Below are 24,920 nucleotides of genomic sequence, written 5' to 3' on the forward strand. Positions count from 1 at the left end.
TTCTTTTGGAAATATTAAAAATCTTTAAACAAAAAATACACAAAAACAGACAGGTGAAGGTTAATAAATTTATACTTAAAATGCAAAAATGAGACCTGTAGTAAGTCTTTCCTCATCTCTCTAAAGTTTTATGATTCTGGAAAAAAAAAAAAAAAGTTTACTTTTCATACTGTAGCCTGGCAACTTATGTTATGGTGATTGTTTGAGACAGGGCCTTGTAAATCTCAGGTTTCATTTAGCTAAAGTCCATGAGTTAGTATAAACACACTAGTGTCAATCTGATGACCTGTAACAGGACATACTTAAACCAACAGCATCATGTCTTGAGGGGTCACACATGACGGTATACAGATAGACAGGGTGGAAAAATGGACACCTGGCAGGGGCTTCAGACTGACTATACATCATCTTTATTCAAACAACAGAGTAACATGCAGACAGCCCACACACAGACAGTGACACAGAGGAAGAATGAGCTTTCAGTCTAAGCCTATCAGGCACCGCTGGCATTCAAAGGTGAGAATGACCTCATACAGATAAGTGGGTGACAAGATGCCACTGCAGAAGACATACACAGACTTCTGGAACAAACCGGATGCCTGTGAACTCAGAACTGTCCATTTATAAAAGCTTTCTGCATCTTCTGATCACAAATATGCACACAGACATATGCATACGGTCTATGTCCTAATATGAAACCACTGTAAAATAGAACAATTAAAAATGATGACTCTTCGTTAAAATGCATTGCGATCTGTGTTCATAGAAGTTTCCGAGAAATTGTAAAGTGCTGCAAAAATCAACATAGCATCAATATTCTGTGGCCACTATGATCACAGTTTTTTTAAAAAGTCAGCAAACAGACTCTAACTGCCTCTGTTTATTTTTCATACATGTATTTTGATGCAAAAGCAAATGAAACAAGAGTAATATGGTTAAGACTACATTATTTTAAAATGCCATTACTGGATTAGAAACCCATTGCCAGATATCATGCTTAGTTATTTAGTATATACCATGCAATTTAGATGCTGGGAAATTTTTAATATATTACAAATGTAATTCGTTAATTTGCTTATGGGTTTATTAAGGTTAGTCATTGAGAATTTGACAATGATAAACAAGAAGAAAATGGCTGCAAGATATGGCATGTCTGACAATCAATATTAAAGAACAAATTTGTATTTTAAAGTGCAATTAAAGTGTCTCTATGTTAATTTAATAGATGCATAATTAATGTTTATGTTTGGTTTCTTTTTATACACTGAAATGCACTGAGAAGTTTGTTACTGTTGATGTGCATTGAAAATAATGATCAAATGGTCTGTTGTTGTCATTTTAGCAGTCAATCCATGTTTTGACTGACCCCTGGTGGACATTATGCTCCTCATATCTTAGAGTGTCAATAGCAGGAACCTAGTTAGGTAATTCTCTCTGACTGGCACCATCCTTGTCTATCTGTTGAGTTAAAAGCAACAATTTAAGTAATGTTACTAATAATAAAAGAGGTGCTTCTGTAGTAGGTTTCCTCAGCCAAGCAAACTGAGCCTCAGATCCAGCTGTCAAAACACTGTATATAATATTAAATGATGTTTTTGATTCATTCTAAATGTAATAAAGACTGAACTATACAAATTAATTTTTTCCATTCTTTAATACTGTAAAAAAAAAAAATTTGCTGTTTTAAATAACTAAACAAGTGATGACTTGAAAGTTGTACATTTGTACTGTACACTATGATTTTTTTCATCCAGGCCTACACAAAATGGTCATTTGGGTTGAAACTGTGAGTTTAATTCATACTTAAATCCCAATAAATACAATATCATTGTCTAAAACCAAAATATGACATTTAGACGTGCTATTTTAAGAGTGCTGTGGACACGTTTTAGAAACCACCTTTAGCAAAAAGTCAATAAGGGCCCAAATTAGAGTTAATCCATTTACTGCTCAGTCCTGCTCAGGTTGAGACATGAGAAATAATGGTCCTTAAATAAACTGGTGAGTTAACAGAAGAAAAAGTTAGAGACCTCTGAATATTACATATGATCAAATAATCAATTTTCTTTATCCAGACTCCTGTTGTTTCCACCGGCACATAAGTACTTATATAAAGTGAAAAGTAATTTAACATTATCCATAGAAATGTGCGTGTTTGTAATTGTTAAAACTAAACATCTCCAGAACTCGCATACATTTTCATTTACCGTTTGGCTTATATTTTATCCAAAGTGGAAGACAAGGTCAAACTGTCCACCAAGTTTTGGTCTCCTCAACAATAAATAAATAGAAATCTTCAAAATGTATCCGTCCTCTTGCGGTTTGTTAAAAGCATCATCCTTGCTCAATGGATTTGGTTTAGTACAAAAACCCATGGCAATTCATCATTGCTCCCAAAAGCTCCAAGTTTGTATAGTCTTTCAAAAACTGTATGCAAACTGAATTTATCACAGGCATCAAGTGTCCACAGTGTTGCAGCAATCTGCCGCCTTCACCATAATTCCAGGTTTTTAACATTGGCAAAACCAGGATTATCCCTGATCTTCCAATACGTTCCATTATAAATCCAAACTTCCCTGCCAGCAGCATCCAGAGTTTTCCTGTAAAATGGGAATTTTTAACATTCCAACTCTAATTCATATGAAGAAATCAATTGTAGGGTTGATGTCAACTCACCTGAAGAAGCGAGGGACATGCTCCTCTCCTCTCTTGGCCAGAATCTTCCTCCTTTCTCTTTGCTTTTCCTCTACTTCATCCTTCTTTTTATCAGTCTCCTCTATTTTCCCCTCCTCAAGAAGCCTAACACCACCAACACAGAGCAAACTTAAAACAGACGATCTAAAAAAAGCATTTCATGGACTTGCTATATTTTGAACAGAATCGAAACAATCCATTTATGTAGCACTCTTCTGGCTCAAACGTCTGTCTATTTATCATTGTCTATTAGGAAGGTCTCACCTTTGGTCAGGGCGCAAGCGTGTATCTGTAGGGGGCAGCAGGGGCTTAAGGTCAGGGGTCAGCTCATTCATCTCCATTGCAAAGCTAGAGAAGCCATAGTACATTATGTAGTTCTTGGGCTGTGGATCTGTAAGGAAGCACAGACATTCTGAAAACATCTCCCAATATAAAGATGCATTTTTCATTTATTTGTTTTGTCAACAGATCAGTCATAAAATCAGAAATGATCCTATTCAGAATTGACCCAATACATTCCTGGTCAGTTATAGAAATTATGTTTTGTTTTCTTTTGTTGGTCACACTTTATTTTAAGGTCCAATTCTCACTATGAACAAACCATTAACGTCCATTTTTGCCTCAAACTCCTAATTTGCTGCTTATTAGTAGTTAGTAAGGTAATTGTTAAGTTTAAGTATTGGGAAGGATTAGGGATGTAGAATATGGTCATGCAGAATATGTGCTTTATAAGTACTAAAAACAGTCATTGTGTTAATAATATGCATGTTAATAAGCTATACTGTTTAAGTGAGAACTGCTCCCTATACTAAAAGTTATTTTGTTTTTGATTTTTTCCACTGGGGCAAAAGGGGATGCAAAAATTATGCAACGTTTGTTATAGTTTCTGTTTACCACTATCAAAGTTTACCAACTATTATGACTTCTGCTGTTGGGAACCCTCAAAATGTGAAGAGAGTCCATGGCAGCGTGAGATATTACATAATGCTGACCATTATTCAAATTTGTATTTAGTATTTTCTAAGCAAACACATTCGGTCTGGATAATTCCCAACTGATAAAATAAAATTTCATTTAATATTCTGTTTCACACAGAAACACATCACAAAAGTAATTTGGGTTGCAAATGTCAGTTTGCAGCAGTGGGCTGTTCACTGACTTCAATAAAATGGTACAATAATAAAATAAAACAGTATTCAATAAAATTATTGAAAGATGACTACTCACTTGGCTTCCAGATACACTGTGGATTGGGAAGTGTGTCACAGAAGATGCCTTCATGCCAAAAACCACCAAAACGATGGACGACATTACCAGTCTCATCTAGAACTTGACCCTGCACTTCGTTTTTGGAACCATCTGAACCCCAGTAACGTGACTGAGAGGGGAAAAAAAACATTTTCGGCTTCTGTACAAAGACTTCATCTATATGTACTCAAATGAACAAAATTTGCAATCAAAACCAAACACACCTTGACAAATGTGATCTTACAGGTGCAAACCGAACTTTTCAGGTTGCGAATAATGACTTCGCCGTAGTGCTCGAGGTATCGCTGCTGACTTAGGACATTGTGGATGCATGTCACCACTTTGTTCCATTCATAGTGGTCCCCGTATCTACAAGTACAGTAAATCAAAGATCAGAATTCTTCTTTAACACTTCAGAATTAAGATTCCGATACCACTGAGACCTAAGCAGATACTTGCTTTTTTAGAGTCACATTCACCATCCCTGTTGGCATAATCTCCAAAGATTTGCCCCAAAACTTGTTCTTCCATCTCTGGTCTGCTCTCAGCATGTAGAATTAAAAAAGGAATGAGATTCAAATTCAAACACACAGTACATTAAGACATCGTCACACAGGCCTTAAAACATACCCTGCCAGAAGTTGAAATTGTTTGATTCTGCATGACACGCAGATATTGGTGGATGATGGGAAACCTGAGGGCAAACAAAACCACAGGATAAACAACTGCTTGATAGCAACTTATCTGACGTATAATTAGATGTGATTATTAATTACCTGTTCACTAATGTAGCTGACGCCTCTGTCCTCTCTGATACACTCAAATGTCTCTCCCAGAACTGGATTAAAAGGTTTGTAACGGTTGCGATACTGAGCCGTGGCATAGCCAGATATGGCAAAAGCAGCGATATAAACCTTTACAAGGACAAAACAGAATTTTCTAAATATGAAGTAGTACACTACTGTTCAAACATTTGGGGTCAGAAGGAATATACTTTAAGAAATGAATACTTATATTCAAAACGGATGCATTAAATTGATAGGGAGTGACAGTAAAAACTGTTTTTTGAACTTTCTATTCATTATAGAACAACTGTCTTCAACATTATAATATTATCTTCTTGTTATTTGAGTACAAAATCAGCTTATTAGAATGATTTCTGAAAGATAATGTGACACTGAAGACTGGTGTTATAATGCTGAAGAAAAAAAAAAAAAAAAAAAAAAAAAAAAAAAAAACGCTTTTCCATCACAGGATTAAATTACAATGGAAAATAGATTAAAATGGAAAACAATTTTAAATTGCAATAATATCACACAATATTACTGTTTTTTGTTGGATCAATTAAAAGCAGGCTTCTTTCAAAAACATTACAGTATACAGATATAGTAATAGTATATTACATCATTTATACACTTCTAAATGAATCACTCCTTTTGTGATCATTTGGACATATACAGTTTTGCTGAAGTTTCTGTAATTATTACCATCCTCTGGTAGGGGTCATCGGTATGATTGGCAGTGTCGAGTAGGTCAGAGTATTCCAGCTCCTCACAGAGTCTCTGCAGCAGGCACACAGGCTCATTCAGAGCTGCTGGCATGGAGACACGGGACAGATCCTTCCCTATGTTGTTGTAGAGGATAGTCATCAATCCGACGTGGCTGTTGTCAGGGCAGACTGCAGGCAGTGTAGTACGACGTCCGGTGTTCTTTATGCTGTTCAGTTTTGGTGCTGCCTTTGAAAGGCTAGCCCTGTACTTGCTTGAAGCCATTGCTGTTTTCATAAGAAAAAGATAAATGTTGTAACCCAATGTAATAGATTAATATGAACAAAAGTTAAAAAAAAATTTTTTTAAAAGAAGTCTCTTAAGCTGCATTAATTTGATCAAGAATACAGCACAGACAAATATCGTGAAATATTATGACAATCTAAAAATTGATCAAGTTTCAATCTAAAAAAAAAAAAAAAAATTCAAATGTAATTTTTTGCTTTGATTGCTCCAGTATTCAGTGTCATATGATCCTTTAAAAATAATTCTGACATGCTTATTTGTTGCTCAAGAAACAGTTGTGCTGCTTAATATTGTTGTGGAAATGATACACATTTTTAGCATTCAAAGTTCAAATGAAATAGAAATGTTTTGTAACATTACAAATGTCTTTACTGTCACTTTTGATCAATTTATTGCATATTTGCTGAATAAAAGTATGAATTTCTTCAACTGAACCCAAACTTTTGAATGGTAATAAATATGGACATCTAAACACCACACATGTGCCTACAGAGAATTTAAATTTTACTAACCATGAGCCTCATCAGGCTCTGAATTACTGGATCCATCACTCAGACCGGACTCATCGGACATCTCAGAAGAGCTCGCACACATAAGCTCATCACATGCATCAAAATACTCTGCCACTGAGTCAGCCACAGAGGGCGCATGGAAAGACAAACTACGGCCTGAGCCAGACTGAGTGAAACAGAGACAGACATGTTACAGTCAGAAACTGTAAGCTTGATTGCATCATACTGCTATGAAAATAAAACTATGATAGGACAAAAGAGCCTGTCGGCATATGAAGTACAGTAGGTGAAACCCATCAACCTGTAAACAGAATAAAAAAAGCAGAGGGTGGAGGAGGGAAAGAAAGAGACGAAAATGGGAACAGGATGAGTAGGTTTTGGGTAGAAAGAGACACACCTTCCTTTGTAGCACAGTATGGAAGGACTCTTCCGAGGAGTCGGAGGACACTGAGAGTTTGTGGATTTTGGTGTGACGGGACTTAACATCTAACTGAAGATATACACACACACACACACACACACACACACACACACACACACATCTATGCAGTAAAACATAACATGTAATGCAATGAAAATAAACTATTAAACCAGTGGTTCTCAACCTTTTTGACTCCAAGGCCCCTCATTGTCAACAACAATATTCAAAGAGCCCATAACTTCACCGGTTGTTTGATGATTCACCCAAAAATGAAAATCAGCCTCAAACCGTTCCAAATCTGTACAAGTTTCTTTTTTCTAATAAACATAAAAGAAGATATTTTGAAGAATGTGGGTAACCAAACTGCTGTAGGTCCCCATTGATTTCCATGGTATGGAAAAAGTACCTGTCAGTGGGGACCAGTGACTGTTTGAATACCAGCATTCTTCAAAATACCAGAAAAAAAAAGAAACTCAAACAGGTTTGGAAATACTTAAGGGTGAGTAAAAGATCACAGAATATTCATTTTTGGAAGAACTATTCAATAATAATAAAATAATCAGACATTTTCAGTTATTTATTTAGCATATTTTAATGCTTGTTTTAAATCATTTCAAATCATCTTGACCTTTTCTAGAAATCTGTTGAGGCCCCTGATTGAGAACCACTGTATTAAAGCATTTACTAGTAAGGGTGTTTGTTTTTAAGCTCTATAAGCTTACAGCATTTTTAAGATAAGCTACAGTAAATGTACTCTCTGCATGCAAGCATAAAATTTCAAGGCAATACCACTGCACTTTTTTTTTTTTTTTTTTCAATAAGTAATATAAGTCCTTGTCACCTCAGCCAGGCTGCAGAGGTTGTTGATCTGGGCAGAGGTGGTGTGGTGAAGCTCCCTGCTAGACCAGGTGTCCAGCAGCCTTTGGCGCTCCTGAGCAAGAGCCTCATGTGCAGTGCACAAAGAGGCATGGACTATAAGGAAAAGGACAGTGCTGACCTTTAAAATTATATAACTAATATAGCAATAAGCATAAACTGGGTTTAAATTTCAACTATAAAATCATTAAGGTGTTATCCTTTCATACCTTTCAAGGACATGGAGCAGATGTCTTGGTGGAGTTTCTTGCTTTCTGATGAGGTGGAGGCTGGTGGGGTTGCCTGGGTGGAGACATAATCGGGTATTGAAGGGACAGAGGTTCCCAGGTGGGCAGAACTGGTCAGGTGGCTTGATGATAGCTGCATATAAAAAAAAAGTGGGTAGAAAACAAGTAGAAGGAGATTATTATTTAATGTTTGCAACATGTAACAATCAGAAGCTACAGTACATGTACTAAAATACAATATAGACGAACATTCAGTGAATTAATTTCATGTAGCAAGGATGCATTCAATTGATCAAAAGTGAGAGTAAAGACATTTATAGTGTTACAAATAATTTATATTTCAAATAAATGCTGTTCTTTTGAACTTTCTATTTATCAAAAATTCCTGAAAAAAATTATAAATATATTAAATTGTTTTAAATTACAATAACATTTAAAAATAGGCAAGAGACGTACCAACCCCAAACTTCTGAGTGGAACTATGCAATATGAAAAATGCAATAGGACCACCATCTGGTGTAAAGCATTTGCTACTTGGTATACTGTGTCAAACTTAACAAGGAATTTACAATCAGTGTTTCTTGTGCTGACTTACCGATTTAGTAATCCCACGGAACGACTTCATGTAAAAAAGGAGTTGACTAAATTACTGGTGGTTTTGAAGCTCTAATGCTTACTATACATTAACACAAATGCCTGACTACAGTATGCAAAAATAAAATCATAAAAAGATACACAGAGATCTTTGGGATGACACTGCATATGAATATGGAATAAATTCCATTATGGTTTCCAAACCTTTGTGAAAAACATGAAATAATCCCAATGGCACGGCAATCCCTGTAGGCAAAGATTATCATTGCTTCCAGGGCTTTATCTTAAATATCCTAATATCAAGTAGAAGAAATTGTAAACTGAGCAGCCTCACCGTTCCAAGAGCCTCAACTCGAGACAGAGTGCGAGAATGACCCCAAATCTTTTCACTCTTCTTCTTGGGCTTATCGAGAAGGAGATTCTGTGGGTCAAACACATGTGGGAACATTTACTTGCAAGTCATTTTAGTAAAGGCCTGTCTTCACCCTACAGCTTTTACTAACCTGCATGCTGATAATTCTCTGGAGATCTCCGTTATTGACCGTTTGGCCAGACTCTAAAGAGTGCAACTTTTGGACCAGCTGTTGCAGCTCATTCAGCTCCATTTGACAACGGGTAAGTTCTGGAAAACACCACAAAGCGGTGCATCTTATTCTGTGTTTATGCATCCGTTTATTACAGTTTCATTACTATTTAAAAGCACAGCTGTACCTTGTGCACAGATTCCAGGTTCTTGGGTCTGTAGCCAAGCTGACACTTTCCCATTAATGGCAGGATTGACACATGGCAGAGGTTCACCCACATTAGACTTGCCCTAGAATTTGTTAATAAGACATCAATTTGTAACTTCCATCAGACAAATAAACAATTAAATCACAGAGGCATCTATTAATGTACATTTACCAATAAAATGTCCATCTGGGACACTGAGGTCTAATCACTAATTTGTCTTGTTCTTAAACTGTGAGGACACATTCTCCTAATCCCTGGTGATTTAGAGGGCAACAGGAAGTCAATGTAGGAACCACTTTACTCACCATGTCCTGCATGGGACAGTTTTTGTGAGATAAATGACTGCTCTGGGACAGGGCCTGGAGGAAGCCATTGTGAACGTGTGCAGCCTCGTTTTTCTTATACATCCTGTGGGCACTCAGCTTGGTGATCCATGTGTAATATGAATCCGGAGTCTTGGCCTAGTTAGAAAAGTAAATGAGGTCAGTTGACTTTTTTGACAGTGAATTTATTTGTTTGTTTATTTATTTATTTGATTAAATAATAGCATAATTTGTTGGATGAAGGAAAAGTAGTCACATGACATGCAGATAAACAAATGAAAACTTAATCCTTTTTAAAATGTTTTATTTTGATTGTTTTTATTTTCAAATGATGGATTTAATTAATTCTTAGCTTTTCATAAACTCATGAACCCCTTGCATTTCCTTCAAAAACCTTAAGGGGCTTGTGAACCCCAGTTTGGAAGATCCTGGACAAGTGTTTAAGAATTGAACTTATGGAAGCCCATTTCAGTAAAAGAATAAAAAAAATTTAATAAAGTAAGTTGCATCTTATCTCAAAATCAGAATTTTTTTAAAAAAAATAATAAAGTAAGTTGCATCTTATCTCAAAATCAGATTTTTTTTCCCCTTGCAATTATGAGAAAAAAAAATATGAGGTAAAAATCAGGATTGCAAAATATAAACTATGACTTCTATTCTCGCAATGCCTCACAATTCTAAGACTGTATCTCGCAGTTCTGACATTTCCCCTCAGAATTCAATGTTTACATCTCACAACTCTAACTTTTTTTATTGAGTTTATATTGAGTTTATATCTTGCAATTTGGAAATTGAAAAAGTCTTAATTGTGAGATATTAACTCAGAATTGTGAGGAAAAAAGTCAGAACTGTGAAAGTCACAATTACCATTTTAAATTTTTTTTTTATCCCGTGGCAAAAACAAGCTTCCATAGAACTAAACATCATATTAGCTTTAAAACAAAAATGAATAAATTTCATTCAGTTAATGGCAGCAATATGCAATAACTTACTTTCATGTGATACAGAATGTCTCCAGCATCCAGATCTATGCGCCTTGCTTTTTTGTTCACTGACATAACTGCAAGACTGACATCTAGTGCACCGTGCATTTTCCCTTTGGAAAACTGTTATAAAAAAAAAAAAAAAAATTTTCTTAAAAAAAATGAATGATTGTTCATGATTGTTTAAGATGGATCATCTGCAGTTTCTGGTAAGGAAAAAGATAATTAGCATACTTACATCATGTTGGTTTTTTGAATATCGCAGGATCCCTTTATCCAAGACAAAGTATCTCTGTAAGAAAGTATAACTTTAAAGTTCATTATATTTTACACTGTTCTACAATCATCCCAACAACTATTAAGGAAAAGATTAAATGAAACATTTTTTTCCTCATACCTTATGCCACCCTTTAAGAGGCGACTTTCTCCTCTTCATCAAGTAGCCATCACAGATTCCTGGAGTATGCGCATCCTGCATGTTTTCTCCAGTGAAGTTCACATCTACTGGAAAGTCACCCATTACTTCCCAGTCTTTAATATGCTATTTGGAACAGAGGGAAAAAAAATGCAATCACAGTTGACGTACAACAGGGCGTCTGCCATTTAAAACATGTAATCCCTATGAACGAAACGTAACTGTTGAGCTTGTTAAGACACATAAACTTGTTGGTTTGGCTTTTACACCATCTGATTAGACACTTGTTAGGAGTTGAGAAACTGGTTTCAAACACCCAAGGGCAGAACTCCTACTGCTAGCTTTTCACATATGTACTTGCAAGGAAATTATGTAGGTGTGTCCAAAAATCAGTTGAAGAAACCAGAGTTTGAGTGTGTTTGTGTCAGGTAGATGGTACAAACCAGCCGTGAGTGACGTGAGGATGCTGTGCTGCTGCTCCTGGAATGAGTGGGCTTATGCCAGCTGCTAGAGACCTTCTCCACACCACTCAGCTGTGACTGGGCATGGTCCAGTGAAGACCCGTGGGAGTCCATTTTGAAAATGTCCTCTTGTGTACTTATTAGTCGAGCTTGGTGTGAAAATACGCTCTGCTAGAGACTCCTTCTCATTGTACACTAGAGCACAATATGTCTGCAAAGCAAAGAGTTTACATTATGGGATTTTTAGAAAGACAAATTATTTACTGGTTAGTCAGACAAGCATGTGTTAGGACTGCTAAGAAAGTTAATTGTATACTATATTATGCAACAGGGTTAGGGAAACAATTAGTCTCATTGTTGATAGAGGTTTTTAAAAATACCATGAAAACACTATCATTTATTTTTATACCGTTTTGATTTTTAGTACAGTAAAACTATAAACGACAATTACTTAATTTTGAAAATAACATGTCTTTGGAATATTGCAATTCTTTTTTATTATTATTATTCAAACAGTACATGAAAATATATAGTTGCCTTTATGTTTCAGGGCTACTTTTATGAATGTTTTGTACAATTAAATGCCATAAATAGCCAGTGCAGTAGGCTAACCGGCACAGTGACAGCAAACAAAAACAGAAGCAATACAGTGTCCAGAGAAAACACCTTAACCAGGGATCTGCCTTAACCAACACTTCCTAAGCAGGACTTTTAACTTCTTCCATTTACTAGATCACATTGGTTCATTGTCTCATAAACACTTTAAATGGCTTAATATGAAACCCAACACGATCCTGGTAACGCAAAGTAAAGAAACCAAAATAATACACTCATAATTACATAACAGTCTAAATGATGCTAAAACCATTATGGACCAAGGAAACACCTTTATTGCTGTTTGTTCTCAATTGCATACTGGCAGATTATTGACAAATTCCTTTTCCTAGATATAAGCAGAATGGAATGTCATCAGAGAGGTGTGACAGAAACCAAACATGTTTTCTAGAATCTCTTATTGTCTTGACAACACTGACAAGCTCATACATCCCCATTAAACTAGAATGAGGGCAAATTAGATGTTTTGTAAAAAGCTGAATTTGCAGTAGAGTAATGAACTATTTGATAACATAATAGGCCTATCTGAGGTAAAAGCAATTGGAATTATTTAATCATTACCAAAAATCATCATTGTTTTTATGTAAGTTTTAAATAGTTTTAGATGTCTTTTTTATGGAAGGCAGAATATGCACAGTAACACATGCTTATGAATAGTAACCTCACAAAGGTAACAGTCCCGGAAGAGGATTAGCGTCATTACGATAATTGGCTTTGAATAACCCTTTTTAGAAGCCCTTAGCTTGAATAGCTTTTCACCGTGAGCATGCTGACAGGTCACAGTAAATATGATGTACAGCATCAGAAAAACAGTGTGACATACACGTTTGGATAATCATAATAACATAGAAAGATCATCTAGTAATTCAGAGTAGGCTATTTAATTTAATTGTAGATTTCACTGTAAATTATAACACGATTTTATAAATTATAATAATTGTTAAATAGCTTTGGTCTGACAAAGTAGCCAGTCATCCTTGTCTAGTATGTGAAGCATCATCAAGCGTGTTGAGAACCACTTTTTTTTTTTAATTGAACAATATCAATTTACAAACTCAAATGGGTAACAATAAAACGCATATGCCAAAATAAGCACTTTTCCAATCATTCATACATCTCAATCATACATAAATGTCTATGTGTGTATTATTGAGAAACTATATAGCCTAGTGTAGCTGAAGACTTGCTCTTTGTAACTAATTTAAAATTAAGATGAACTCTACAGAATAGAAAACTGTAGTTCTTACCTGTAACCGCATGATCACAAGCTGCCGATGCCAAAAAATTAATCAATATCCATCTAAGAAATGTAACTCTTGGATGCGCTTTAAAACTGTCGTGTCTGAACAACTGAAATCGTTTTTTATATTTATAGGCAATTTGGGCTTGTGTTTGAGTTACTTCTCCAGTTAGGTTCACCATGCAGTTAATAAATGCTGTTTTCCATACAGTAAATATACAAATCCACTTTAAACATATAGATCTACAGCTACCAGCATTTAAAACCACAAAGTTTCTTTAAGTATTGTAACTCAAGCTCTTACCTGAGGTTCCTGGTCTTGGCCAGCAGCGTGTGGTGTATCTCGGAGTGATCTCTACAAGCGTTTCACGTTCCCCCATTTGTATAACTTTGCGTCACTCTACTCTCAGAACAGGAAACCAGTTCAACCACTTTCTACTAAAAATGCAAGAATGCAGATTTTCCATGTCCATACCAGAACGATGTATGACTGACAGCTCCCAAATATCCTCCGCTGGTGACTGAACATCCGCCAAATCATTATCCGCATTAGTGTCTTAAAAACTGTTGGAATTACATTCATGTAGGAGGAACTTCACTGACAGTCAGCCATTCAGATGCATTACATCTGAAACTACTGAGTTGCTCTGCCATTACCTGTTTACTGAGATGAGATTACCTCCAAATGTAGTCATAGTCAAGTGGGTAACCCTCTATTGGACCCCATACACAGAGCATACACGTTTAATTCATAGAGAGGTTTTACAAATTCACATGATTTTTTTCCTGAAAGAGAATCATACATAATTGTAAAACTGGCCTAAAATGAAGCAGCATGTCAAAAACAGAGACACTTCTACACTAAACCCAGAGTTATAACCATAAAGGACTAACTGACCTAGATTAACATCAAGTAATCCTGAGATTATCACTAATCAGGATCCGTGACCACTAGCTAGTGTTTATTTTGGTGGTACAAATACATGTTTCTCTTGGCTTTTTAACTTGCAAATCAGTTCAACTACACTTTAAATCAGGGAGCCTCAAATCTGGCCCACGAAATCCACTTTCCTGCAGAGTTTAGCTCTAACCCTAATCAAACACACCTGGGCATGCTAATCAATGTCTTTAGGATCATTAGAAAATCTGAGGTAGGTGAGTTTGATCAGGGTTGGAGCTAAACTCTGCAGTGTATTGGCCCTCCAGGGCAAGATTTGAAGAGACCTGCTTTAAATTGTTTAAATATCCAAAAAGGCATAGGTCTGAGTCTCTACCCTGCTCCAGGAGAGCTACTGTCCTACAAAGTTCAACTCCAGTCCTAACCCAACATACCAGAACCAGCTAATCAAAGTGTTCAGGGTTACCGGAAAGGACAGGCAGGTGTATTGGAGCAGGATTGGAATTGAAGTGTGCAGGAAGCTGAAGAGAGAAGGGAGCAGGGTTGGAGACCCCTGGCAAAAAAATAAATAAAATAGAATAGACACTGTGCCTATTAATATAAACTGACAATTTCTGTACATACCTAAAATACTTGACTAGAAAAAAGCTGTTGCATTACCACCATGGAGGCTAAAGAAAAAAAAATGCAGTTCAATAAGCACATTGACATTTGGTGCCAAGCTATATGGGGTAAGTTGTCACAGTGGAATCTGCCATTAAATAGCCTATTAGTGGCTCTTCAGCAACATTTAACAGTAAAACAATTATTAACAAATATACATAGTTTTATTGTTATTCTTAAATTGTATAAGATTACAAAATGTCATTGAAATTTTACCTTGAAAGACAGAATTATTACTAATATTATTCTAATTCAGTGTTTAACTAGTCATTTAAAACCAACATACACAATCACTGCTAGAGAACAGCAGAGATGTTGCCTTTATGAAATGTAGCCCCGGTCTTCACAATATGAACACTGACAAACAAAATATTCACCTCCAACTATAGCATATAAATGACCAAAAATGCAACTTTAAATAACTCCATTTTATTATATGCATTTTATGTCAACCATACACAGCTGTTCATTTATTTGATCAAATTCAAGCTGCTGCTTCCTGTATTATTGAAGTTTCTTTATCTGTAACAGCATTTGTGGAGTCCCCAGAGCCTTGCTGTTTGACGTACTGCTGAAGGAGGGCGGAAAGGTGAGCTGGATGGTGACGCAGCATTGAGACAGTCTGTGAAGTCATCATGGTTAGACCCCCAACTATCTCACCCTGGATAGTGGTCATAGACGGGAGTCTGGAGTAACTGAGAATGCCTTGATATGAAAGCAATGTGTTCTCTATACAAGCGCCTGAAAGAAAATTGTTCAGAAAGCCTGTGAGACGATACCAACCATTTTTAGAAGATATTTAAAGGAATAGTTTACCAAGAAATGAAATAAAAATGCTTGATCAGTGCTTATTTTTCTCCTGTGATGACATCCATTTTGGGTGAACTATTCCTTTAAGAATGCAAGTTCATGCTTAAAAAACACTCACCTAACAGCACCATCTGAGGACTGTGTTTTAACGCTTGGAGCATCTCTTTAACTTTTGGCTCTTTACTAACAAATATCACAGTCTGGCCAACAAATAGAGGCAACATGTTACTGTAAACGCTGTTGCTGAGAAAGGACCTTGTCACCTGCAAAGAAACACAAATAAAATGTCACAACGCAGTAGCGCACATCTCAAAAGTGGTAAGCATCACTGTAATTTGCCATTACCTGGTTTGGGAAGAACTTGACACTGATATTGTGTCTCTTCAGTTTGTGTTTCAGCACCATGAGGTCCTCTGCATTGATTGCATTGTTTTGGACCACAGCAATCATCTTACATTCCTTAAACAAGTTTTCTAGGTCTTTCCTCAACAAAACTGCCAGAGCACTTTCCTAAAAGGAAAAGGAAAGAGAGTAGAGATATGCATACATCACTTAAACACTTAATATAACACACTTTAAGCCTTGTAAGATAGTGTTCAGTAGGCTATAGCAATGATTGACCTCCTCAGTCTTTCTGACTCGTGGAGCCAAAGCAGCTGGAGGAGCTGCGGGTGTGGGGGGAATGTACTCTGTGACAGCCATCAGCTTCTGCTTGAGAAAGTGTAATGGCTTTCTGTGACGAGTGACAGCTTTGGAGCCGTGACGAACACTCTGGCTTAATGGCAGCCATCCTGTAGGTTATAATATGTAAATATTGGTAAGAATAACATTAAGGCTAGAATATAAACATTACTATTCAAATTACATTATGAATGTAAAGGATGCCATAAAATGATTCACTAATATCGTGAGACCATCACATCTCGAGTTTTAATCGTGAAAATAAATACAAGGGCTTGCCGAAAATCCAAAATGCATACATAACAAATGCTAAATATGAAGAGATGTAGCAAATAACATTAAGTGCCTCTCAAATATGAATTGCATATTCTCTGATAGGTGATGAGTATGCTGCACAGTAACGTTACCACAAATAGCTTCATAGTATGTAATTTTACGATGTAATTCATTATTTACATGGTTGTAAATGACAGGTATTGTCTTTTTTACATATGTTATTTACTTCTAATATTTTATGCAATAATATCAAACCAAAATCTTACCCGATTTCGGGAAAAGCCTGCCACACAAGGTCGCTGCCATCTTGATCCGGATTTGACGTGGGAACGTTTTGTTGAATCGTACTTACAAAATAAAAGTCTTAATGGTTATGTTAAAAAAAAAAAAAATTATAGTAATAAATAAATACCGCAAAATTATATATATTTTATTAATTCCTAAATGAATTCCAAAAATTAGAGGTTAGTTACAAAACCGACTGCTTTTCGTAACATTTTACGTAAGAGCATGAACGTGATGACGCCGTTTTGCAGGCATGAGACGCTTCTGCACGTCCAGGAACATATGCAATATTGTGAAGTTTATTGAACCCAGTGATACCTTAACAGTCCGCAGTACTTCGTTATTGACCTCGTTTTTCTGCAGGAATTTTACTGACAGCGGCACCGACATGGATCTGAGTAACATGAGAAAGAGCTATAAGAGCGATCAGGAGGTGGGACACGTATATTTTAGGTTTTGAAGGTTTTTATTTCAGGTGTATGTATGACCATGACCTGAGACTCTGTTCAAAAGACATATCATACAGGGTATCATATCATGATTTTTACATCAAAAAGCTAGATATGTATTATTGTATAAAACCTTATCAGTGTGCTTTTACATTATTGGCCATTTTATGTATTATCTGCTGCGTGCTTGCCAAATGCCTTTCAAAAATGCATCTATTGTCAGTTCAACTTGACTTTCATCAATCACTTACTAATTAACACAATTATGAGACAGCCTTTGACCATCAAACATGCTTTCCATATAATTTATGCATGGGTTAATGGAACAGTAATAGCATATTTGGTAAAGACCCCTTTAAAGATCCTACTGGCTAAACACAGTAACAACACAGTATGGTGTATGTAAACCTACTTTGCCATATATGTCACAACAGAAAGCCAAGTAATTTAAAAATATAATATACAATAAATGTATTTATATTCTTTTTTTATCATTTTCATCCTATAGTGTTTTGAGGAGGATCAGCTTGCTTCTTTAGATCCAATTAAGCAATTCAGCAGCTGGTTTGATCAAGCCACTAAATGCCCTGAGGTGGGAGAAGCCAATGCAATGTGTCTTGCAACAGCCACCAAGTAAGAATGGATGGCGTGCGGTTCATCAATACTTGATGAATAAACAGAGCAACTTAAATATAATGCATATATATGTACTTAATTTGCTTTTTAAATTTGGCCAAAATTTCGCTTTGTTTTCTCAATAGGGATGGTCGCCCCTCTGCACGCATGGTTCTTCTAAAAGGCTACAGCGAGGAGGGATTTCGCTTCTTTACCAACTATGAGAGTCGGAAAGGTACAGAGCTGGTGAGTCTTTAAAACCAAATTTTGTTTAGAAAATGTCCTTATGGGTATACCTTCTCATCTTTTTCATGTCTTGTATTTTTTAAATGTATTTATTTATTTTGCAATCAAATAGGACAGCAATCCCCATGCCTGTCTTGTATTTTACTGGGAACCATTAAACAGACAGGTAAGCTTTTTTTGGTGGGTAATCTTTTCCATATTTCAGTTTAAATTCACATTTTGAATGTAGTTTTTGACCCCATTGTATTTTTTTGTTGTTGTATCCTAACAGATTCGCATTGAAGGCAATGTAGAGAGAATCCCATACGAGATTTCACGTGATTATTTCCACTCAAGGCCCAAGAGCAGTCAAATCGGTGCTGTTGTTAGCAGGCAGAGCACATTAATACCAAGCCGACAAGTGAGTATTATCATTCATTAAAACTATTAAAAAACATTTCTGCTAATTGAAATAAAGCTGAAATAAAATCTAAATATTACATGAAAACCAAAAACTAATTCAACAAAATACATCGTCTTGGAAACTAACTGAAATATGTTTAAGTACTAAAATTACTAACTGTAAACAAATAATAAAAATAAATTACATCTAAAAATTAAACTATAATTAAAATAAAAACTGTGTGTGTATATATATATATATATATATATATATATATATATATATATATATATATATATATATATATATATATATATATAAAGCTAATTCAAACTGCAAAAAAAATTATAAGAGTATATAAATAATGCAGTCAACACAGCCACAATCAACTTCAGCATTCAGCTAAATACACGTAATGATAATAATACACAATTAATGTTAATTATTTTCCTGGTTTGGTGCAACACCTGATTTATTAATAACTTGTTGTGTGTCCCCCTTAAAGTACCTGAGAGACAAGAATGCAGAGCTTGAGGAAAAGTATAAGAACACTAATGTACCAATGCCAGATTACTGGTGAGTATGTTTTGTTTATTAATATCAAATCCCTGTCTGTGTTTGTATGTAGACAGTTATATTTTAGTTTCACTTATGGATATATATTTTTTCGCAGGGGTGGATACATTGTAAAACCCCACCTGATTGAGTTCTGGCAGGGTCAGACCAATAGATTACATGACCGAATAGTCTTTTTGCGGCCAAAAGAGGGAGAGACTGAGCTGGGGAATATGCAGCATCAAGCTGAGGGAGGCTGGATATACCAACGCTTATCCCCCTAATAGAGGACCTGCTGTGAAATCAACATCACCGTCTGTGACATCAATACATCATCATTACTTGACAGCGACTGTCACTAATAATGCCACCAGGGCATCAACTGACTAGTGAAGACTTATCACTGCATATTCGTCCTGCATTCGTATCGTGTTAACTGGAGATTTATATGTCGATAACTCCATACGTGATTTTATGAATATAAATCATGTTGCATTACAAAATGGTGCTTTGTTGCAGCTAGACTGACCTCAACACATTCTCAATCTATTACTTGTAAGTGCAAAGTCTGTTGACTGCCTGATGTTTATTAATAATTAAAAAAGCACAGCTGTACTTGCAGCCTTAATTGCAGATTCAGAAAACATAGACTTTGGACTTCTGTCACAACAAAAAACACCCAACATGTTGCTCTGTTTGATTTTTTGCACATCTTTAAATGTGTTCATAATAAAATATATATATATATATATATATATTCTACATGACAAATGTGAAATATGATTAGATTGTGTGTTATAAATGTGCCAAATGTAATGTTGATCTAAAATAACTGTCTGAATTTGACTGTAATTCTGTAATGGACTGTAATTCTTGTAAATGTAAAGTAATAAACCAGTTTAATTTTTGCAGCAATGCTCATTGTGATTTTTTTTTTTTTTTGCCAGCAGATGGCGCCGGCGTTCAAACTACTTTTTGTACTTCTCCACAATTTAACACGTCTCAGCAATGCAATAAAAATCTTTATTTTGCATATTTTAACAATAACCTTTAAAGACTACAATAAACAATAGACAAGTACAAATTAAAGCTGTAGTTGTGGAGAACCTGTCTCTAACGTGCTGTGACTTTTCTCACTGTCTTTGCCCTAATTGAAACCCTTTTTATAATAAACGATCAAATCAGAAACTGAGCATCCACAACTGAGCATCCACAACCACAACAACAACAACAAAACAACAACATAAAAATCAGAGTGCTAATCAAATTGCAATCTGAACAACAGTCTGTTTCCCACAGGTTTGAGATTAGTTATTACACAATAATAGGCTTCATTTTTTATGACAATTCTCCACTTTAAATTTAAAAATTAACGTATTGTGTTCTTTATAAATGAGAGTTGGTTAAGATTTCTGTGCCTTCCTTGTCAGGTTTTTCCCACAGTGATAATAACACATTTCATGAGCATGACAATATTGTGTTTATGATTTACAGGAAACACTAACTCCTTAATAATCATCTAGGGGTTGCTTTTCAATTAAAGTATGGCCGGCAAAAAATAATAATTTTCTGTTCCCGTATCTTCGCTTGCGTCAGTGGTAACTCCACTCAACATGAAGACTTTCAAATGAGTTAAAATGAGTTTGTATGAAGTTATTTTTCCACGTGGCTCTTGTCAGTCCGAGCAGGTTCGGGGAAAAGGCTTGGGTTTTCCGCCAGAGTCGCGCGAATCTTCTTCTTCTCTTTAAACCGCCCAGAATTGGAGACTTTTACATGACGGCCCTTGGTGGCAGATTTATCCACTATTTTTTCCAGTCTGGCGTCTAAATTGCTGTCTGCGTCGTCGTTGCCTAGGTCTTTATTCGCATTGTTGGTGCTGAAGTCGGGTGGTATTTCATACAGGACCTTTGGTTCTGACTTTTTTTTCCTCAGGAAGGTGAGCTTCCACCAGGCAGGGTCGGCCATGACAGGTGCGAAGGGAAGATAGCAAAGTAGACCTGTAACACAAATGCAGATGAAAGACACTGAGTAATGTTTCAAAAATACAGATTCCAACTCATAATTTAACAGTGAGTCTGCAAGCTGCTTAACTGTCCAGTCCATAGCATAAGACTTGCATTTATCACCAACGCACATATGGTTTTTGCCCTAGAATGTGCTTTTATGGATACAAAAACATATTAGAACATTATCATAAAGGCTCATTTGCATACTTTAGCACATTGTAAGCAGCAACACTAGTTCTCTGTGAGGTCATATGTGTGTCTTCTCATCCAATGATTAGATTAGAATAACAAGAGGACACCTGACTCTGCTGCTCAGCTGTTTAATTAATGAACAGCACCACTGGATCCCCTGCCACTCCCTTGAGATCTGAGATGCACCAAAATAATAATGCGTGAACCAAGACACTTGAACATCTCCTTGATGGATAACTTAGTATTTCAACCTACTCTGATAGAGTATCATTTTGTTGTGTAATATTGGACAGACTGTATATAGCTACTGTACACATCACAAAGGATGTACTATGATTTACCCATGTGATAGCAACCAGTGTAAACACTGCAGACTCACACACCTGGTAATAATAACGTCTGTGGCTGGTATCACACTAGGGTGTGTCATCTGGTACCTTAACAACATTGTCATAGTCATCGCTAAATGGAATTTATCAATGCACATGTGATGGGTCATCCAGCGAATGCAGCAGGTTTTATAGCATTGGTGTGCGATAAGATTTTAAGTATCAGACCTGAAGTGATCTTTAGAAGGTACTAGTAAACACACCCTTCACTTGGCTGTTGCCACCCAATATACTTTAAACTTTCTGGTAGAATATTCATGCATGAAACAAGGCAGTGTCTCCATGTGAATATACTTTTTATGGTGAATTCCACTAAAACGTGACAAGCTCCTTTGTGACTTCCTGGTGCAATTCATTTTTGGTAAAATAAAGAAACTGGATTAAGATCTAGAGATCAGGCCAAAAATATTACATGAGTTTTAGCAATGATCATTTTTGGTAAAATAAAGAAATTGGATTAAGATCTAGAGATCAGGTATTAAATGTTTTTTGGGTTTGAATATTTATTTAATATATGTTATGTAAGTGTAAATAATTATTTCAAAACTACATCATTTTAAAAGAAATGTGTTTACAATAATCATTTGTACTTTGTATCTTTCTAGCATATATTGCTTTTGTTTTTTTTTTTTTTCTTTCTATTATTTATTTTGTAAGTTATTAAGTTTTTTTTCTTCAAAAATGAACTGATTTTTTTGTCCTCAGTAAAATAGCAGTATTAAAAGCCAGTTATTTTACTTTGCAAAAAATATGTTTTTTCAAAGTAAAACAATATTCTTATATATATATATTTATTTTAATTTTTTATTTTTTTTTGCTCACAAAAGAAGGTCCCTTGCAAGGAGATCATCACATTTGGAGGTCATTGGAACCACTGCCTTAAATGTTCTGAGACAAAAACAACAGCCTTAATGCAACACATCAAACGTTTTCATGTAATGTCACAGTGTTTACAAAATAAGAAGGCATTTCTAACACATGGGAATATGGCCATTTTATGGGGAAACAGATACTGTCCACTGGATTTGTCACTGATCTTCTTCAGTTACATAATGACAGGATTCAGTCACTTTTTGAAGCAGCTACTACTCTTTCACCTTAATTGCACTTATTTTATTGTAGCCAAGTAGACTGTAGATGTATGTAGAGGAGATCTTATGGCAGTCTGAAAATGACTGTAAAGTTTAATCCTGGAAGAGTCAGGTGCTTTCCACAGCTAGGGTGGTATGAAGGTTAATTTAATGGTTTTATTGTTCGTGTTTATTGATTATGACTTGTTTATGTTGAATTGTGAGTCACAGCCTTCATATGGAAATGTGCCAGACCGGATGTGCTTTACAGACCAGCTAGGGGGAAAAAAAGTATTAATTCTTGCACTACTAAAATGACAAAAAATATTTAAAAAAATAAAATAAATAAATAATAGAAATATTTTATTCATATATTGAATTATTTTTCTTAAATATTTTCAAAAAAATAAAAATCTTTTGCAGCAGTTTCTTGAAAGTCACCTGACCTTCTACAAGACGTTCTGATACTCAGGAGGTATCCTTAGAGCTAGATAATAAGTTACTTTGTTTTCCTCCTTGTGTGACTAAGCAGCTCTAAGAACTTCAGAGATCACAGGGAGAGTACACTGTGCCTGTCTAAACCTAGGAAATCACTAACCAAGTTCAAAGCCTTCCCGGTGATACAAATGTTTGAGGAGAGGAGAGGTTAACTCAAGGGCAGCCAGGCCCTGCCGTATTCAGAGCTGTCATGGAGGATGTCAAGTTTGCCTGCAAGTCTAGGCCTGGACATCATACTGCTGCCATTTGTGTCCTGAATCTTACTTCTCTCTCTTCTTGGCCTGTAACATTGCATATCAAGCTTCCCATGTAGCCTGAAGTCTCTCAAGAGAGGCATTCGTAGAGCATTTGTTCATAACGGGCTCTGTTAGGAGAATTCATGATTTATGAACACAAGTTCAAATTCCTCTCACCTGTGTTCAAAACTACTCATGTTTGTTCATTTGACTTTAAATTCATTGTTCATTTACTAAATGGTTAAGACCAGTGTTACTACTTTAGTATCACATCGATACTATAGTTTTTATTAAATGTTTTGAATTCATTTTTATATATTCAGCTTTTATGTAAATTTCTGTAAAATTTTAGTAATTTTGTTGTGTTCTTGTCGTTTTTGACTGTTTTTAAAATGTTTATAGTTTTTATCATTTCATCTTTTAATTTTTTTCTGTATTTGTTTTCTATGTATAATGTTTATATGTTTATATATATATATATATATATATATATATATATATATATATATTACGTTTTCTAAGACTTTTTTAAAATTTCAATTCTTCAATTCAATTCAATTCTTTTTCAAAACTTTATATTAATTTTATATTTTGTTTTATTTTGTTTCATTTTATTTATTTGATTTTTATTTGATTTTTATCTTATTTTAGTTTGTTATTTTTAAATAATGTTTTATGCATTTAATTCCTCATGCGTTTTTTTAAAAACTAAATCAGTCAAATTGAGAATGTGAACTCTAATGTTCTTGTATATGCAAAAAAATTAATTAAAAAAGGCATCTTGAAATACAAGAACAAATGCAGTTCACAAACAATATTCTAAAAATACACTTCAAAACACAAAAAGGAGCAAGTGATCAGTTCTAACCTGACAAGATGCGTTCACTTCTTTCAAAAGTGCTCTTGGTTCAGAAGAACAGGTGTCCAGAAGAAGTTAAACCATTGTCGCGTTGACAGCCTTGCCCCCTGTGTTCACTTAGTAACTTCACTATACCGCTCAAGTTCAGTCTGCTGAGAGCTGCTAATACCTTCTCACCTTTTTGCTTCCCCTTCTCTTAATTAATCTCCCTACTGAATGTCTGCTTTGAGTGCGGTGTCTCATGCTACAGGTGTTCTCTTTCCCCCTTCCTCTTCTCTTGGTCCCTCCCTTACTCCCTCTCTCTTTATCAGTCTTGTTTTATCTCCCTCTCCTGCTCAGACAGCAGCCTATAGCCTCACACAAACACACTGTTTCAGTCCAAGTTGAACATTAGGTCCAACCCAATGCAACATGAGTAAATGTTACAGCCATGTGATCAAAAGAGGGAGGGCAAGCCGAGTGAGCGACCTCATGGGAGCGTGAAGCTGGTTTAACATTTGCATGGTCAACCAAAAAGGTGCTCACCTTACCAAATCAAAATGGATTGCAGAGAAACTCTATCAGTAAATAAATGCAGCCTATGTTTTTATCTATCTATCTATCTATCTATCTATCTATCTGTCTGTCTGTCTGTCTGTCTGTCTAGAGCATATACTACAAAGTGCAAAGTAAAAAT

At 35.5% G+C, this 24,920-nt stretch overlaps 4 protein-coding genes across 8 annotated transcripts; 1 reads left to right on the forward strand and 3 right to left on the reverse strand.

Annotated features, from left to right (window-relative positions):
• Positions 1 to 1,635: 1,635 nt before the first annotated feature.
• Positions 1,636 to 14,173, reverse strand: osbpl7 (oxysterol binding protein-like 7). Of its 4 annotated transcripts, none has more exons than XM_042735627.1 (25): positions 14,033 to 14,173; positions 13,792 to 13,847; positions 13,610 to 13,698; positions 13,439 to 13,534; positions 11,262 to 11,490; positions 10,801 to 10,944; positions 10,642 to 10,695; positions 10,413 to 10,526; positions 9,403 to 9,558; positions 9,077 to 9,179; positions 8,869 to 8,987; positions 8,700 to 8,786; positions 7,754 to 7,904; positions 7,510 to 7,640; positions 6,645 to 6,737; positions 6,248 to 6,413; positions 5,430 to 5,716; positions 4,719 to 4,856; positions 4,573 to 4,636; positions 4,402 to 4,480; positions 4,167 to 4,311; positions 3,922 to 4,072; positions 2,959 to 3,085; positions 2,677 to 2,799; positions 1,636 to 2,600 (listed from the first exon to the last, which is right to left on the reverse strand). In XM_042735627.1, the coding sequence occupies exons 5-25, from the start codon at positions 11,391 to 11,393 to the stop codon at positions 2,492 to 2,494; spliced, it is 2,673 nt and encodes an 890-aa protein (XP_042591561.1). In that variant the 5' UTR covers positions 11,394 to 11,490; positions 13,439 to 13,534; positions 13,610 to 13,698; positions 13,792 to 13,847; positions 14,033 to 14,173; the 3' UTR covers positions 1,636 to 2,491. The 4 variants fall into 4 exon arrangements, with proteins under 4 accessions (XP_042591561.1, XP_042591560.1, XP_042591562.1 ...); XM_042735626.1 differs by having other exon boundaries at positions 13,792 to 13,920; positions 14,033 to 14,170; XM_042735628.1 differs by having other exon boundaries at positions 13,610 to 13,727; positions 13,792 to 13,920; positions 14,033 to 14,170.
• Positions 14,032 to 16,847, reverse strand: mrpl10 (mitochondrial ribosomal protein L10). The gene is made up of 5 exons (XM_019089945.2): positions 16,729 to 16,847; positions 16,127 to 16,296; positions 15,851 to 16,015; positions 15,624 to 15,768; positions 14,032 to 15,436 (listed from the first exon to the last, which is right to left on the reverse strand). The coding sequence occupies exons 1-5, from the start codon at positions 16,766 to 16,768 to the stop codon at positions 15,180 to 15,182; spliced, it is 777 nt and encodes a 258-aa protein (XP_018945490.1). The 5' UTR covers positions 16,769 to 16,847; the 3' UTR covers positions 14,032 to 15,179.
• A 160-nt stretch (positions 16,848 to 17,007) lies between these two features.
• pnpo (pyridoxamine 5'-phosphate oxidase) lies at positions 17,008 to 19,909 on the forward strand. Its single transcript, XM_042735630.1, has 7 exons — positions 17,008 to 17,180; positions 17,705 to 17,829; positions 17,958 to 18,057; positions 18,170 to 18,223; positions 18,329 to 18,457; positions 18,945 to 19,015; positions 19,113 to 19,909. Exons 1-7 carry the CDS (start codon positions 17,136 to 17,138, stop codon positions 19,276 to 19,278), a joined length of 690 nt encoding a protein of 229 aa, XP_042591564.1. The 5' UTR covers positions 17,008 to 17,135; the 3' UTR covers positions 19,279 to 19,909.
• Positions 19,910 to 20,003: 94 nt separating this feature from the next.
• On the reverse strand, positions 20,004 to 24,600 carry prr15lb (proline rich 15 like b). 2 transcript variants are annotated; one of them, XM_042735632.1, is made up of 2 exons: positions 24,422 to 24,600; positions 20,004 to 20,991 (listed from the first exon to the last, which is right to left on the reverse strand). In XM_042735632.1, the coding sequence occupies exon 2, from the start codon at positions 20,957 to 20,959 to the stop codon at positions 20,648 to 20,650; it is 312 nt and encodes a 103-aa protein (XP_042591566.1). In that variant the 5' UTR covers positions 20,960 to 20,991; positions 24,422 to 24,600; the 3' UTR covers positions 20,004 to 20,647. The 2 variants fall into 2 exon arrangements, with proteins under 2 accessions (XP_042591566.1, XP_042591565.1); XM_042735631.1 differs by having other exon boundaries at positions 24,254 to 24,593.
• Between the last annotated feature and the right edge of the window lie 320 nt (positions 24,601 to 24,920).

Source organism: Cyprinus carpio, chromosome B12, assembly GCF_018340385.1.
Source record: "Cyprinus carpio isolate SPL01 chromosome B12, ASM1834038v1, whole genome shotgun sequence".
Taxonomy (NCBI): Eukaryota; Metazoa; Chordata; class Actinopteri; order Cypriniformes; family Cyprinidae; genus Cyprinus; species Cyprinus carpio.